This window comes from Drosophila albomicans, chromosome 2R (assembly GCF_009650485.2).
Source record: "Drosophila albomicans strain 15112-1751.03 chromosome 2R, ASM965048v2, whole genome shotgun sequence".
NCBI classification, from domain to species: domain Eukaryota; kingdom Metazoa; phylum Arthropoda; class Insecta; order Diptera; family Drosophilidae; genus Drosophila; species Drosophila albomicans.
The window spans coordinates 11,860,938-11,877,801 of NC_047631.2; the positions used below are offsets into that span (position 1 = coordinate 11,860,938).

At 35.5% G+C, this 16,864-nt stretch overlaps 1 protein-coding gene and 1 long non-coding RNA gene across 8 annotated transcripts in view; one reads left to right on the forward strand and one right to left on the reverse strand.

The window, feature by feature from the left end:
* Positions 1-9,869, forward strand: LOC117576881 (uncharacterized). Of its 7 annotated transcripts, none has more exons than XM_052006990.1 (9): positions 1-117; positions 1,405-1,552; positions 2,169-2,378; positions 3,904-3,952; positions 4,025-4,134; positions 6,763-7,128; positions 8,017-8,247; positions 8,574-8,760; positions 9,096-9,869. In XM_052006990.1, exons 2-8 carry the CDS (start codon positions 1,462-1,464, stop codon positions 8,594-8,596), a joined length of 1,080 nt encoding a protein of 359 aa, XP_051862950.1. In that variant the 5' UTR covers positions 1-117; positions 1,405-1,461; the 3' UTR covers positions 8,597-8,760; positions 9,096-9,869. The 7 variants fall into 7 exon arrangements, with proteins under 7 accessions (XP_051862950.1, XP_051862949.1, XP_051862951.1 ...); XM_052006989.1 differs by having other exon boundaries at positions 2-117; positions 3,883-3,952; XM_052006991.1 differs by having other exon boundaries at positions 2-117; positions 3,883-3,952; positions 6,763-6,966.
* The window catches only part of LOC127565973 (uncharacterized), a 25,241-nt gene continuing 14,218 nt past the window's right edge, over positions 5,842-16,864 (reverse strand). The window contains exon 3 of the long non-coding RNA XR_007955316.1: positions 5,842-5,886. This is a non-coding gene — a long non-coding RNA (uncharacterized LOC127565973). The remainder of the gene's footprint in view (positions 5,887-16,864) is intronic.

The following is a 16,864-nucleotide window of genomic DNA, read 5'->3' on the forward strand; positions in this document are numbered from 1 at the left end:
AAACAAATGGCAAATGCTGAAACGAGTAAAATTGGTGAGCCAAATTTCGAATGGTGTGCAGTTTGAAAAAATTCTTCGTTGAGGATAGATCGCTATTTTTTAGGAGTAAAGCAAATTGTAAGCCAAGCAACAAATATCATATGAGCAATAAATAATATATATACTTCGAATGACTTTACATGGAATAATCCAACAATGAATTAATAAACCTGTGCAATTATTCAACAATTTTAATTACAAAGTGCAAATAAACATACGAGTATTTAAATTGTGCCAACATCGCTTTTTTACATTTCCAATTTGCAAATATGGAATTATGATAAAATTATGAATGAACATTGATGATTATATAAGAGCCACAGACATTTGATACCAAGTGAATTGTATTGTTGATGGAAATTTTGTAAAACTGTTGTGAAGTGTTGAAATTTATTTTAAAATCGATTTCCAAATCAAATCCAAATCTAAAATATAATTTGAATAGAATTATATTCGATTTATATGCACGATTCGAATGGACATGTTGACGAAATGTTTTCAAAACTTGATTGACACAGCATAAAAAGAATTTCGAAATTAAATAGAGAATTTTAGCGTCGTTTTTTTAGCCTGACGCTCGCCAGGAAAAAATCCAACTCAAGGACATTTAAAAATAACGCAAATTTAGCTGCAGCTCGCGCAGATCGTCGACTCACACACACACACACACACTTACACAGAGAGCACTCACATAATTAGGTAGACATGATGTATATAGAATTTTGCCAGTTTTCGTATACATAATTTGTATATATACTGCACAAGTGAGTGTGAAAATTTTTGTGTGGCGTTTCATATAGAATTTTTTTATATGTGTATACTGACGATATTATTTGAGAAATGAATTTATTTTTAGTGATTGATCTTGTCGTATATATCTAAAAACTTATTTATGTATTGTATAAATGTTTATATCTACAATGTATTTTATATACAACTATTTTATACAATTTTTTGGTTAAACTCTGCTCTGCTCTAAAGTGGCACACAGTCTGTTTATTTTCGAACTGAACAAAAGCGCCGAGTCAGCCAAGATTTAGACACATTCACATCTATAGCAAAAAAACAAAAAAGAAAAATCACAAGAGAAAAATAACATACAACAAAATAAAAAAAAAAAAGATTAAGAGACATCTCTGGGGTTGTGTGTTGTCCGAATCTCGTGCGTGTGCTGACATTTGAACAAGCGAGCACTACTCAGAATCGGAGCCAAAACGTGAGATAAAACTTGAGAATTGAAAACTTTTGCGTTGACAGAAAACATTTGAAATTGGTGCAAAGTGCAAAGCAAAATGACAACAATTAAAATGCTATAGAAAATCGATAAAATTGATAATAAAGACGACACATTCTTGTGTATTGCAGCGAACGAGTTCAACGAATATTTCTTGTGCTTGAAAGACACAAAACAAATCGATCAAAATGTTCAAGAGTCATTTGGAAATGATTGGGCGCAATGAGAGCCCCAGCAAGAAGGCCAAGTTCTGGCAATCCTACATCAGATCCCTGAAGGGTAAGAATCATTTATTCAATTTAATATACAAATAGTGTTATTTATAAGATTTGATTAGCACACAAACTTAAGGTATATGGGAGATCTATAAAATTGAATGTGGTATTATAGACTTAGAAGCAACATAAATAGCACAACAGCATATAGAATTTGTGGTCTATTTTTTGGCAGGTGTCATTTTTAGGCGTAATCACCCGAGAGCCAAACACACACATATAACATACACAGATTTCGATGTGAAAAGCTTTCCTCAACAAATATATAGATGTAGAGAGATATGTATATTGAAAATATTTTAACTATGTGCTCATGAGCCAAACAAAGCGAAAAAATGTGGCTGCTGCGCCAAGGCAAAATAGCTAGGCGATCATATACAAAATTCGAAATTCGAATACGAAATACGAAAATGAAATCAACTTTTTGGCAATGAGCCAAATGACTAAAATTCGTAGCGCAAAAACCTAGTGAAGTAAGCGCAGTACAGGTTTTATTTTTCATTATCTTTATTTACGATCTAGTGTTTATGTTTCATAATTTTATGAGAATCTGGGTGGGGGATCACGTCATTTTGGCATAGCTTATAATTGTTTTTGTTTTTTGCATTTCCATTGCACAGGCTCCGAGGATATCCGTGCCCATGAAGCACCAAAACCCTCTCGCCCATACAGCTCGTACCTGGATTCGCCCACATACAGGAGCATCTACGATGAGCCCTCCACCGCCAACGAGCGTGTGCAATCTTCTGGCTACAGATACTTGCCAGTGAGCCGTGACACCTACGGCTACTCGCCACGTGCCATCTACGATCATCATTACAGCAGAACAAGTAAGTTGGATATTCGATTTGATTCGAATCGATTCGCTTTGATTTACTTAATCCTACAGCAAACAGTAACCCGCACAATTCTTTGTTAGCTTTACTTTGAAATTTAATTTAATGGCTCATCATTTGGTCATTCAGTCAGTCGGTCACTCAGTCTGTCACTCAATCATTGCACCTGCCAATCATGCATTTCGAATGCCTTGCAGTACACCTTGGCTGCCAAAATTACGCTACATTTTTCTCTCTATGATTTCATAATTATATAAATAATATACGTTTAACACATAAAAAAAAAATAATATAAAAAAAGAACGAGAAAATGCTATCGCAGAGCCAAAATAGTATTACGTCAATGATTTTTGAATATTTGTGCGCTGTGTGAATTGTTTTTGGCAAAGGCCCACAAAAGTTTTAGACAAAAAATACACATGTTCATAAGCTTCATACACATACTCAGATTTTATACATCTATAGATCCTATATATATATATATATATATACATATATGTATGAATGTACATTTATATGTATGTTGCAGGTACATAAGCCATGGGAGAACATTTTGCTTTGTGCGTGCTTCGTATCAAATAACTGAGGCACACACAAATTTAGATACAGTTTTGCTCTTTCTTAATTTTATAATAACTTTTCGCTTGATTGCCTTCGTGGCTCTATATAGTTTCAACCCTACACAACCCCTAACTGGCGATACCCCGGCCCCCACAGTCAAATGTACTTTTTGTTTTTGAAACTAACCAATTATTTTTCTCTCTTTTTTCTCATTAATGTTTCAGAATATACATAAATGTTTGTCGTCAAAAATATAAATGTTGTATAAATGAGAGAGACATGTATAAAACCAAAAAACAAAAAAAGAAAAAAAGAAAATATCTCTCAACGCAGCGCACTACATAAGTTTTTCTCTCTCGAATTAGTTATATATATAAATATATGGATTTAGTAAATACTAAGAGAAGAATTTGTAGTCTTAGCATATGTGTTTAGCTGTGTAGTATATAATAATCACAATGATTTATAGCATCTTTTCCTATGTAGTTCTGTTCGCTAAAATTCAATAAAAGACATATTTAACCTTTCAATATTTCGAATTTCGTGTGCTGTGGAATTATCGCGCATCGTTTGCATATCACAACCTCATAACATTCATAAGGTATTTGGTATCACATCGAGATTTTAAACCATTTTCATTCCATTTGGTATTTTCATTTCAAATGCAATTCTATTCCAATTACTATAATAAAAAAATTCTCTTTCTTTTCTGCTGCTTAATAATAATTATAAACCGCTTATTTTGGATAAATATCGTACGTATATCCAACTGCTTTTAACGGAATATTACGCATACGCCTTGTGAGCCCTAGTCTAATTAAGTTTTTTGTTCTTGCCCTAAAATGTAAGCATAAATTCAATGTTGCGTTCATCTGCATTGTTTTGCATTGTTTCTGTGGTATTTGTTATTTTATATTTCGACGATTTCTGTTCACAGTTCCAGCTAATTACGATGCAGAGAAGGCCTGGAATGATCATTTGAAGCGCATGCAAGAGATTGAGCGCAGGTGTGTATCCAAATAGAGAGGCTTATCTTTTCAATAGTTTACTGATTTGCCATTACTCATTTCTTTATCTAGATACCCATCTCGCTATGGTCTCTACTTGAAGGACAAGCCACTCACACCTAACTCCCTGGTGCCTTTGGAATACGAGCCAGAGGACAAGCTGTTGGCTGAACTCAACAAGGGTAAGGATATCAAAGACATTTTCTAAGCAAAACGCCCAAAATACACAAGAACAACATCTATAAAAGTAACTAATACAACAACAACAACAACAGCAACAACATTTAAATTTAAATCTACGAAAATTGCTATCTTATGATATACGAGAAATTATTTAAAAATTACTTTGTAAAAATGTCAGAAGATTACAAAATGTAAGCACGAAAAAATAGCAAACAACATCAATTCGATTCGACAAAACAACAACTCAACAGAATTTTTTCAAATTCAGTCAACAACTTTACAGACAAAACAAAAAAACACAAAAAAAAAAGGAAAATAGAACACCAAACAAGAGACTTGACGAGCAAATTTTTTTTTGTATATGAAATTTGTTCTGCTCAAGTTTCTACAAACAATTTCTAATTATAATATGCTTGATCGAACCATATCTTTAACACTGTATCATATACTATATATATATTGCAGCTATTAGAGTTTGAAGCGCTGAGCGTTACATTCGAAAAAAGCTGGTTAAAACTGGTTGATAACTTATGTTTTGGCTTAGCTTTAGTACATTGTAAAATTATGCAGAAATTGTTAACGATTAAATAATTTTAAAATAATTTGTCTGTAAAAAGAATCCAGCCCCAATATAGAAAAACAACAACAAAACAATTTCGTTAAATGTTTCATTGTATGATATGATGCTTTACTTAATTTTTAACTTATTTATACAACAACAACAACAACATTATGAGCGATAAAACAACAACAACGAAAATAATAAATCCAAAACAAAACATTTATAAAACTCTAATTTTAATTTAGTCATACTCAGAAGATATCATATAAAAACATCGATTAAAATTTATACTATATAGAAATAAACATTTTAACTTCCCTTTTCGTTCGAAATTCATTCACCACCATTCAGACCTCACCCCGTCCCCTCCCAAAAGAAAACCATCCTTAAACTACTTTAATCATCTTTTCTAACAGCTGTACTATAGAAATTCTGAACGCTGCTAAAGAATTTTGTTGATTGCGGCAGACTGTATGATAGAGCACTATATATCCCGCCTCTGACTCTACTGAAACTGACCTGCTACAACTCTGAGAACTTTTTTTTAGATTAATGCAAAAGGAATTAATAAAATTTATTAAATACAAACAACTGTGTTTTCCATCTACTATTTTACAAATAATCGAAATTTAATATCATTTCATTTAACAGTTTACGTGTTGTTCCATCTCCTTTCGTCCTTGTGTGTGCGTGTATTATTGTATGTATTATTTTGTCATCTCTTCGTTGCCCCCTAAAGCTCACAACTACTAAAATGAACATAGATATTAAGTACATACACTGTGCGGTGCCTGTAAATAAACTGCCAATACTTAAACAAAACTAAACCTTTAAACCAAATGAAATATTTAACGAATATTATGTTCAATGTGTTTCACATTATTGTCACAATCAACATTTTAATTTGTATTTGTTTTGTTGTCAACTTTTGTTTTTGGCAGTATTCAACACAAAAACTATTACAATCCATAGAATTGTTGTCTGAATTGTTACAATTATCTGTTTCGTGCCCACAGTTTTGTAATTTTGTACTATGTGTTTAGTTTAGAGCATTGTTGAAAGATCTAATTTGATAGAGGAATATTTAAGCACCGTTGGGTTGTTGTGTTTTTTTGTTGGATTTTGTTTTGCCGTAAGTATACTCACGTAACGTTGATCAACGAGTCCATTTTATTTTGTGTTCTTCAATCTGCAAAAGAAAATAGAAAAATACAGTTCAATTTAATATTATAACACAAAGTGAAGCAACATCAAGTTCAGGGTCATTTTAAATAATTAAAAGTGATTGTCTCTGATGTAATTTTCCGCAATGCAAAATGCAACAGACATGAGCAGCCTCAATGACACCTACTGAGGACGGTCAAAGAGAACCCCCAACAGTAGCTTAGATGATAGTCAGCAGCTTGTGAACAAGAAGATTAATGTCGTGTCTGTGTTTGCCGAGGGGAAAGAAGCTTCCTTGTGTGCACGCATTTTACTTGCTGAATTATACTATGTTTACTCAGTTGGAATTTGAAAACACAACTACTTGCTTTTGCTAGTAATTGAGTTGATGAGATTTTAAAAGAAATTAATTGAATTTAAGCAAAAGCAACTTAAGGGTTTAAATTTTCAATTTAAGGATTTGTGTAAAGCTCCTATAACAAGTTGAGTGTCATTCACTTGTGATTTAAAGGCAATTCATTTTATTTTGGTCACATGTTGGAATTCAGAAATTCTCATCAAATTTAAATTTTACTAAGTCAGCTGCAAGTGTTATATAATTACTGTATAAATAAGAGAACTTATACGTAATGTTAGCAAAGTTTTAATTTGATTCGGCACAAGCTAGAAGTAGAAATAGATTTACGTATACGTGATATAATCAGAAACCGTTGTAAAAATAGGTCTCAAATATAAATTGTGTTTTGCAGAAAAGATCAGTTTTAAAATACATCACATTCTCAACTAAACAAGAGAGACTACTACGCGCATACGTAATATTATTGTGTATGCGCCACATTATCTGAGTTTTCTGGATGTGCTTCTATAGCATTATATTCGTCTCTATTTGAATGTTTTGTAGCACGCCGCTCGGCCTCGCCGTTCCGCCCCGCCCGCACCACTCGCGCTGGCAGCGAGCCTTATGTGCCACCACCATCGTACTGGAATCGCGATAGCAGCGTGCCACGTGGACCATCTGTGTTCGATCGTGCCACCAGCCTGGCTCCATTCACGCGACCAGTCTTCCGTGCCAGCTCGCTGGAACCTTTGGATGAACTCTTTGAAAGTAAGTTGCCCACAATCGCTGAGGCGGAGGGAGCCGGTGCAGCCGATGCTGCCGCTCCTGCCAGGCCAAGCATTTTTGAGCGCGCCGGCTCGCCTAGTCCCACTCCTGTTAAAGCCGGTCGCTGGGGACCTCGTCCCACTGAAGTCGCCTACGATGCTGAGGGTAAACATCAAAATTCTCTTTAATCGTTTTTCCTTTTGTACAAGAAGAGACGAAACTTTCTTGTTGTTGTTATTATGGCTTCTGTTGCCCGAACTCTGACACAATTATGATAATGAGGACTTCGATGACGATAATGATGACGAATGTGTTGAAAAATTATCGCCATATTTTTCACAATACCTTCGTATCGATTTCAGTCTCTCTGTCTCTCACTGTGTCGCTAGAATTTGTCAAAATTTTTTACTCTGGCTTCAACCCAACAAATATTTATTACGTTCTTTGTGTTGAATGTATTGCCTACAGCATCAGCAAAACAAAAAAAACCCAAAAAGAAAAGAAAAAAAAAGAAATGTGAGCGCCGTGCTTATCTATCTATCATCTAGTTTTCACTTCTTCTGCTACATCACATTCCACATTGCTTTTTGAATCGCTTCCCGTAGCGCCTGACATCAGATTGGCTCCATACTTGCCTATCCACTATATCCTCTATATATCTGTCCTATCTTCATACTTTATCCTTCTTCAGATTTTTGGTAATTTTTCCACTACGAAAACCCTACATACGCATGGAAAATATCAAAAAAATTGTTGATGTTAAAGCGTTGTCTTTTCTTGTTTTTTTTTTTTATTCAATTCTTTATATTTTAGTTTAAAAGCAAAGCAAACAATATTTTTCTTTCTGCTCTTCTTGTATACATTGCAATACAACAAAAAACAACAAACAAATTCAACAACTTTAATTGTATACCCTACAAATCGCACTCTACACCATTTACCATCATCAACAACAATATCAACAACGACAACAACCAACACATCGTTATCATTGATGATGATTATGCTACTTGACATTAAACACATGCCAAATGCTATGTCGAACCACAATAGGACTTCCAATCTTCCATCCACGCAACCGCTTCAGGGATCTGTTGAGCCCCAGCCCCAACTTGCCCATCTCGTCGATTGTGCGCGATCCCTTCTGGTGGGATGTGGATGATCTGGTGCCCTTCCGTGCCACCTCGGTGCCCCGTGCCTCGAGCCCCGTGGCCCGTGATTCGTATTTGTCGCCGGTGAAGAATCGTTATCTGTGGTCCAAGCATCCAGCCAGACCCTTGACACGTAAGTTATCCTTTTGGTATTCGCCATTCCGACCCACAATTGTACATACGATGTATAGCACCCTGTATATATTTCATGCTAAGTATTTACTGGCAAATCTTTCACAATCTTCAAAAGTATTTCCCCAATAATAAAAAAATTATCTGCTCGCAAACTTGACAACTCTTGAAAGCATGAGAGAGATGCGTATCTTCTAGAAAATAGAGAGCAATAGCAGTATTATTATATCCCAAGGTTGTCCCTTAATATACTCGTACTACACACATGAATATGAATACTTTAACATTATAATTTTTATTTTATTTACATTTATTTGCCATACACAGCTGAGGCAGAGGATTATTTCTAAATCAAAAAACAACTAAAAAAAAGAAAAAAATCTAAAAAAAAAAAACAAATCAAAATCGTTAGCTCTAATAACAAGCGACGCTATATCATATAGCACTTCTGTAATTTTTTTGTACCATAATTTACATAAATTACATGTAACGAAACGCAATACAAATCAAATTGGTAAGAATGAAAACTATATGGATCCAACTGCAGCATGTCTCAAATTTTGGTTCATGCTAACTACATAGCTGACATGTAGTATCTTTAGTAATCTGTATCTATTGTACCCGTAGTGACTGTGTACCGTAGTATCCCAAGAAGTATAAACTTTTGAAACCCCTCCAAGCATCTGGAATAACACGATAAATCATTCGAACGTAGATGTATCAAAATTGTGGCTAACATTATAGAAAACTCATCAAAATTTGCACGCACTCATACAATTTTATTATTTGTTATTAATCACATATAGTAGAAATAATTATTAATTAATTTGCATTTCAAATTCTCAACAGCTCACCGCTCAATTTTGTAAACGAACGAAAACGAAACTAAACAAGATCAACAACTACAACAACGAATGCATCAATGGGGTCCCCAAAACAACGACTAGCTTTGGTTTCTGTCACAACAACAACACCAAACGGAAATCAGTGAAAGTAGCTAATATAAATGTAGTCTCAAAATCCTCTACAACGATTGAATTTTTTCAAAACTGTCAGCCCCATAACAACCGGGGCTGTCTCCAACTAAATATTGCCATCAAGTGCGTACTTCCCGTAGTAAAAAAGAAACAACAACATTAATAATAATAAAAGAAGATGAAGAATGAAACAACCAAAGAACAACATAATCTACAACTCTCAATAAAGTTTTTATTTTCAATTTTTTAGCTCATGTCTTAGTATTAAGTGCAAGTATATGAAAAAAAGAAATCGATTTACATTTATTATAATAAAAAATAACAAATCACTTATGCGACGCTCTAGAACAACCCGAGCGCCATAAATTGTTCCTTTTTTGTATATTTTAGACGCTATAGTAATATAATTACATGTATTGAAAACTAAACTCGAATTTCAAATATTTAAACGTTTGATCTTTTGAGCTCAATTTGAAACTAATGCTGTTAGGATACACGAACCTTTCACTGCATATGCGAATATAAACTTATATCTGCCATAAATAAATGCAGCAAATGCGGCTAAGCATATTTTCAATTTGTAATAAAAACTAAAAAAAAACTATAAAATTTTGGAAAAAAAATAAAAACACTTCTAAAAACCTAATGAGAGTTGTGAAGTTGATTTTTAGTTTAGATATTTATATGTTTAATGCTATCTAGTATAAGTAGTTTTTATTTTTGAAGAATAATTGAGATCAATTGAGCAATTTGCTTAACGGTGTCAACCTCCCTTATGCCGATTATTATCCCCAGTCAGCTAAATGGTTACAAATATGAATGAAATAGTTTCGTACACGCAGCGTGTTTAGTTGTGACCTTAATTAATTTAAAACTTCTGCAGCTTAGTCAACTAATGGACAGTTCTGTAAACACAGACATAGTCATAGGACCATCCATCCATCTATGCTTTCATTCCTTGTGCCAGCCTAGCAATGTCATTTATCTTTCCATTTACTGTTACATGTTGCCTGCCTGTTATTGTTTTTGTTATATATTTTTTTATTCTAGCAATTTTTTTGACTTTGACGTTTTTGGCGTTTAGCACGCAATTGTTTCGCACTTTTTGCGCTCGTTTTCTCCGCCTGCCGTTTTTGTCAGTGCTCTATTCTCATTGTTGTTGTTCTTGTCGTGCTGTTGTGCTGTTGCTATAGTTCTTGTTGTTGTGCTGAGTCTGCAGCGAGCCCTTGTAGTCCTTTGGATATGCACACGCTCCATTGTGTTCGAGCGCCTTAATTTTCCTTTCTTTATTGTTGCTGGTCATTTGCTACTTTTTTCTTGACGTGGCTCCATTCGCATTATTTTTTTTTGCCTCTCTCTCTCTTTTTTCTATTTAATTATTGATTCATAGCATTTCTATTGGCAAAGGTCATTCAATGTCAATTATACCTATTTGCCACAGAGTCCTGCTCTTTGGAGATTTGCCGTTCCACGGAATTTGTGCAACATTTCAATTGCTTTTTAACTGTTATTTTGATGTGTCCCTCGGTGACTTGGCAAGCCCTTGTTCAGCTTTTGTTCTTCCCGAAAAAAACAACAGAATGTTTGCCCAGTCATGTACACTCACTTGCCCAATATACATTCGCCTTAAGCATTTAATTAACAATTTAATTTCCATGCCACATTTCCGGCTCCTTTCACAAATTCATTGGCTGTTAAAAAAAGTGTAGCCTGCTTTTAGGGGCGGTCATGCAAATCCATTTCCTGAGTGCTTTATAATTCTGTTAAGTGTGATGCTTAAATGTCTGTGGATAAAGAGGAACAATTGCGGCGGCTTTAAGGATTATCACTAATTATTCTTAAGCTCACACATGCTCCGCTCACCCGGCTCCCAACATTTTTTATACCCTATACCCTAGTAGAAATTAAGTTGGGTTCTAAGGTTACTCATGAAAATACAAGCAAAACTTATGTTTAAGTTTCAAGTATATTATTTTAGTTGCCAATTCTTTTCAGATTATTTACTTGGCAATGTGTTGCAAAAGTTTCAAGTATCTGTCTTTGACATCTTTAGATTTTTGTGGCAGATTCAAGTTTCTGGCTCACAAAAAATATTTCGGCTTGTAGTCTCTTAAAATATTATAATTCTCAGAAATGGGGTATTGCATGTAAGTCATTAAATTGGTAACAAAGTTTTGATTATACCAGCTAAAACAAAGTTTCCCTAAATACTTTTTTTATTTAAAGAAATTTTCAACTGCCAGTTAAAATATACTTTAAAGAATTGAATTTATTTTTAAAGACTTGGTCAAGAGTATTTTGAATTCTTTGTAGACAAAGCGGCAGTTCTCATCTGTGGTTGATGCTTCTCTTCGACGCCTGTTGCTGATGGCATTCTGGACAGCTTAAGATTTATATTTTGGCCAAAAGTTTGGACCACGCCAACTTTGGCCATCAAGTGCACGTGCTTGAGCGTCGCCCAGAACTGACAGCGACTATTCTACTAATTGGTACGAGGCATCTGGGCGTGTGGGCGTGTCAGCTGCTTGACATGCCTGTCACATATGCCAGACCAACAAGAGGATTGCCTTACGCTCTTAAGGCGCTCGTTCTCAGTTTCCGTTTCAGCTACGGCGCAAAGGGTTTAATTGTTTAATATTGTTCAAGTCGAAACAATAGCAGGTCAAACGCAGTCAAGCGTTGAAATTTGTAAACCTCGGTGGGTTTTTTGGTTAACCCAAAACGAATAGAAATTAATTATATCATCAAAAAGAAAGTAGAACTAAAATTAAATCATCAATGAACTGAAGCTAAGGATCCTTAGATACAAATCAAAATGATTGATGCTTGTCAAAGGGCAAAAGCCAGACAGGCTCAGACACCAACTCGAACCCCTAAAAACAGTCCTCAATTAAAATTGTCTAATCGAAACATCGACACAATGGCTGAAGGACTAGTCAGCGTCGTGGATATTTCAATTGGCAAACGCTGTGGGGTGTTTGGGATTTCACACCCCATCCTTGACGCTGAGAGATACTTGAACTGTGTGTAATAGAATTTCTATTTAGTTTAACGATGATTCAGCTTTAATTATTGTTTAGCCAGCGGCATTGTTAACATTTGTGAGCTTTGAGGGGGGGTTAAGTGTTTCATTGAAGGTTAAATTAAAGTTAATGATACAGTCTCGATGCCGATAAGTGGGTTGAGTTCTCACATACACACACCACAAGAGGATTCCTTGGAGAAAAGATACTTATTTCTTTAAGAGTTTTGTTCTTTCTCTGATGCTAGTTGCACATTCCAAAGTTGTTTGATATTAGTTACGCGATCAAACTACAATTTCAAGTAAAAATCAGTGGCAAGATTGAAAAGCAGTAGAGCGATCACAACTATGAAATACCCCGTACTTATTATCATCGCTGCACAAAAGTAAGCAGTGTAATACTGCCTGACAAATTAATACTTGGTGGGTATTAGAGCACTTGAAAGTACTTAGAGTTGGTCTCAGCTGTTGGGGTTAGTAATCTGCACTAAGTGTCTTATTTCGTTCGACTGTCAGTTTACTGTTTGCCACTTTGCCATTTGGCTCAGTTAAGAGCGCTCCTGCTGTTCATTTAAATTGCAACATTGCAACAGCTGTACTTACAATGTTTGAGTTTTTCGTTTTGTTTTTGTTTTGTCCTTTGTAATGCTACCCACAACATAGAAAGATTTGATAACCTTTTCAGACATCCAGCTAATAGCTGGGTGAACTTACGGGATTTGCTGGAACCGCACAAACAACACGGACATTATCCTTGGCTTGGCGCACCTGTAGCTGCCCTTTTGCGAATAAGAGCGTAAGTCAGAAAGTTCCATTAAGTTAAATAAGTATGGGAATGTTGCCAAGTTTGTCTGTATTTCTCTGCCAGCCATGGCTCTTATCTTCGGTATTAGTCTGCGTAACTGAAAGTTTCACGTAGTTTCCCATTGTGTTGCGTGAAAGCCACTATAAAAGCTGTTGCTAAATTTAATTTACTCAATCTGCTTTAATTTTCGTGCAGCAGTTTTTTGCTGTGTTCTTTTGTTCTGAGCAGGGCTTTGATTGATTTGCCATAAGCTGATTAATGTGCCAGTCAAAAGAGGCAGATGAAACACTGCTCTGTGAGTGATTAGCGGCAGTAAATTTCGGCTTCATTTTGTTAAGTGAAATTCGGCGATTTTAGCAGCAAATTGGCCAACTTTTCGGCCATCTATCATACGCATATTATTTCACAATTGGCCAAGACATTAGTGGTAAAATTTATGCGCAGCACCAAAAGCAATTGCCGCGCTGCCTACGGCTTTCATTGTCACAGCTGCCAAAATCTGCATGAAACGAAGGTCAGCCTTCGTTTTGGCCTTTTCAAAACTTCAGTCGGCAGAGTTTTTCTTGGCCACGAATCAAGAAGACGATGGCCGTGGCCAAGACCAAAGCTGCATAAAGGTTCACGGAAGCGGAAGCTATTACTATCGGGGACGTAAAAGGCAAAGTCGCCATTTTGTGTTTGTAGCTTTGCGGGAAGCCTTTCTCTGTGTGTGGCGCGTGAATTATGCACGAGCTCCCCACATAAGCTTAATGCCACCTTATTCCTTGCCAGTTTTTGCTTTTGGTCTGATTCTGTTTGCTCTGTGACCGCGTGGGCTTTTCTTTTCATTTTCGTTTTCCATTCGCTTTTTGCCTTTCGCAGGTGCGCATTGAAATTGAAAATCGAAACTGAAAGTAGTCGAAAACTTGCCAAAACTTTGAAAATAAATAAGACGAAGCAGTGTTTGTGGCATAGAAAATCGAAGAAAGCAAGATATCTGACTCTTGTGTTTGTCATTAATTATTGCTCACACATTTATATATGTATATTCAGCAGCTGTTTAAGCAGCGTATCACGAATATAAATTCCAACTTTGTCGCATATTTTCACACTCCAATTAGTGGAGCACAATTTAAAGGCATCTTTTCCGCATTACATTTGCATTTCCACATGTGCTGAAAGCTGTCAACAAGGTGGAAGGAGCAAACTTTATGAGTACGGCAACAGGGAAAATTGTTGGAATATGTGTATGACATAAGTGGAATTCGCCTGAAATTTGTATTTGTATTTCAATTGGCAATTTGAATATGTGAGTAATCGCTGGGGGAATTACCTTTTTGCATAATAAGATGAAATAGATTTATTTATTTCATTTACATTTTTAATGAATCAAATTTAATATGGCTATGAAAAATTTAAGTAGCAGTTTCGATATTGGCTACGGTAAGTTAATCGAATGAAGACATTTAGAAATATATCTTACTATTATTGGTTTTATGTAGTTCGTTTAACTTGCATTTATATGGTAAAATTACATTTCGAAAGGATTTGTGTGTCCCTTTATTATGACATACCCGCTGCTTGTTTACTGCATAGAACATATCACAATGGCAGCCAATTTACATGAGACTGTCGAAAACAAATTCATAAACAAATATGTATACAAACACGTATACAAAAATATTTATTTAAGTATATGCAAATTGTCTGCATATATTTGTCAACTGACAGCCGTTGAGCATTTAAGAACGAGCTTTTTTCGCCCATCTGGGACTGCCTTTTAAAGCACCGAAAACTAAAAGTCTAGTTTTTGTTTTTGAAGTGAAATTCGGCGTGACGACGACAGTTTACTCCTCGAAAATAAATGCAATTTGCAAGCATCGCTTTTTCTTTTTTTGTTTTGCTTTTTTAGTTGTTATTGGTGAAATGTGCTCGTCGTTTCTCAAAGTCGAACCTGTCATGTACCAAGTTCCATGATGAATTTTCTGTTTAGGCGAGCGTAAAAATTGAAAATCAATTCACTAGCAGCCGCAGCATGTAAAATGCGCAAAAGATAGGCAAATGTGCACAATAAGCCAAAGAAAGAGACAGCAAGTGCATAACTGGAAGAGTGAGAGAGGGATGATAAGACTATAGTTGAAAAGAGAAAGAGTGAGAGGGAGAGAAATATGGGTGGCCTTTTGTGTATGTCACAAACACACTTACACTTTTCGCACATTTCGTCCATTTTCAGCAGCTATTTTCATAGCCACAACAGTGTTCGTTGCGGATTTTGTGGTTTTCACTTTCCAGCAGATATGAAAACTTAAAAAGAAAAACAAGATTTATGTGGCAAAATGATTTATACGAAAACGATTTCGTGCAGTACACAGTTAAATGCATTAATTACGCAACTTATTCAACAGACAGTCTGACATTTTAAAATCATCAAATAAATGTTGATAAGCATATGTTGTTTTGCATTAATCGGAGAACTTTCAATGCTTTAAAGTATATAGAGTATTTGTAGTAGAAACTCGAAGTTTTTATGTTCTGTTTATGATGCTTTTATGAATGCCTCATTAGAAGCATTATTTCTGTTTACTAATTAGGCCATATGACAGTTTCGCAAACTGTTTTCGTCGGAGCAACGAGGGGAAGTTTTACTTGTGAACTCTGCACTCTAATTGAAGTCCTGCTGAGTGTCTAGAAATAAAAGTATGTGTAGCCTTCTTAAGTGAACTTTAACGTGGCCAACAGATATGAAAAGAAGAAATGGCTAGAAAACATAAATATAATATAAAGTATAAGTGTATTCTATCTTCGGTATGAAGAAGTCATTTAAGCTATCGTTGCTCACATTTAAAGTTGACTTCTATTTATGTGTTTGCTTAGCGCTTAAAGCTGTCCGTAGCCGCAGGCCGAAAATCTCTCAGCCAACTGTCAATGACTGCGTATATGGGTCAACAGCAGCAGGGACATGACCCTCCTGTAGCTAACACACACACACACAGAGAACACCCACACAAACACACAGAGACAAACTTGCATTAATGCTGTGTTTAAGTGTGTTTACTCCTGTTTACATGTATCGAGGCGACTATTGTGCTGTTGTCGCTTGTCGGTTGTGGGTTGTTGTCTGATTGCTGCTGATGTCCTTTGTTATTGTGCACAAAGATTTGTTGACAGACAAGTCGAGGATGACAATCGTTGTCAGTATGTTAATGAACAGTAAGCTCATACTATTGAAGAAGGAGTCACTTCAAAGTCGACGACAATGCGACATTGTGACAAATCAAATTTGGGGAATACGCATCAATTGGCCAAGTAAACGAATAACAGCAACAACAACAACAATAATAAAAATCTGCCATTTGTTGACATAGCAACGGGCAACAAACCAGAGGATAGACAAATATAGCACTCAGCTGTCTCTTTGATTACCAGTTAAATGTAGTAAAAGTTCCAAGTCATTGATAGATGGATGTAAAAGAAGTAAGACTCCGCCTGTAAATACTCGTAATAACAATGAGATTGATAAACGAATCTAAGATAGAAAGTCATCGAACGTTCAACTCTTTCACAATAAACACATTTCGGTTTTTATCTGTTCTATTTACATATGGTTTCTTCACGATTAAACACGTCAAACACAAACACTGCGAAAGAGACGTGTATAAAGCCTAAAAGTATGCCAAGCACAGCGTTAACTTTTTGAAATGCTATCAAATATTTGTCTGTCTTTCGGCCTGCGGTTCTTTGGGGGGTGGCATATCAATAAAACTGTCAGAGTTGAAACAACCTGGTAGCTATATTTCCCTTGCCAAAGGACTTGCCTTGCCTTTTGCTGTGGTAA

What these genes read in the sequence shown, in the direction of transcription:
- LOC117576881 (XM_052006989.1), top strand. Translation starts at nt 1,462, where the DNA reads ATGTTCAAGAGTCATTTGGAAATGATTGGGCGCAATGAGAGCCCCAGC. An exon ending in ATGCAAGAGATTGAGCGCAG is followed by an intron (nt 3,953 to 4,024) that starts GTGTGTATCCAA and finishes TTCTTTATCTAG; the next exon opens with ATACCCATCTCGCTATGGTC. An exon ending in TCCAGCCAGACCCTTGACAC is followed by an intron (nt 8,248 to 8,573) that starts GTAAGTTATCCT and finishes TGCCATACACAG; the next exon opens with CTGAGGCAGAGGATTATTTC.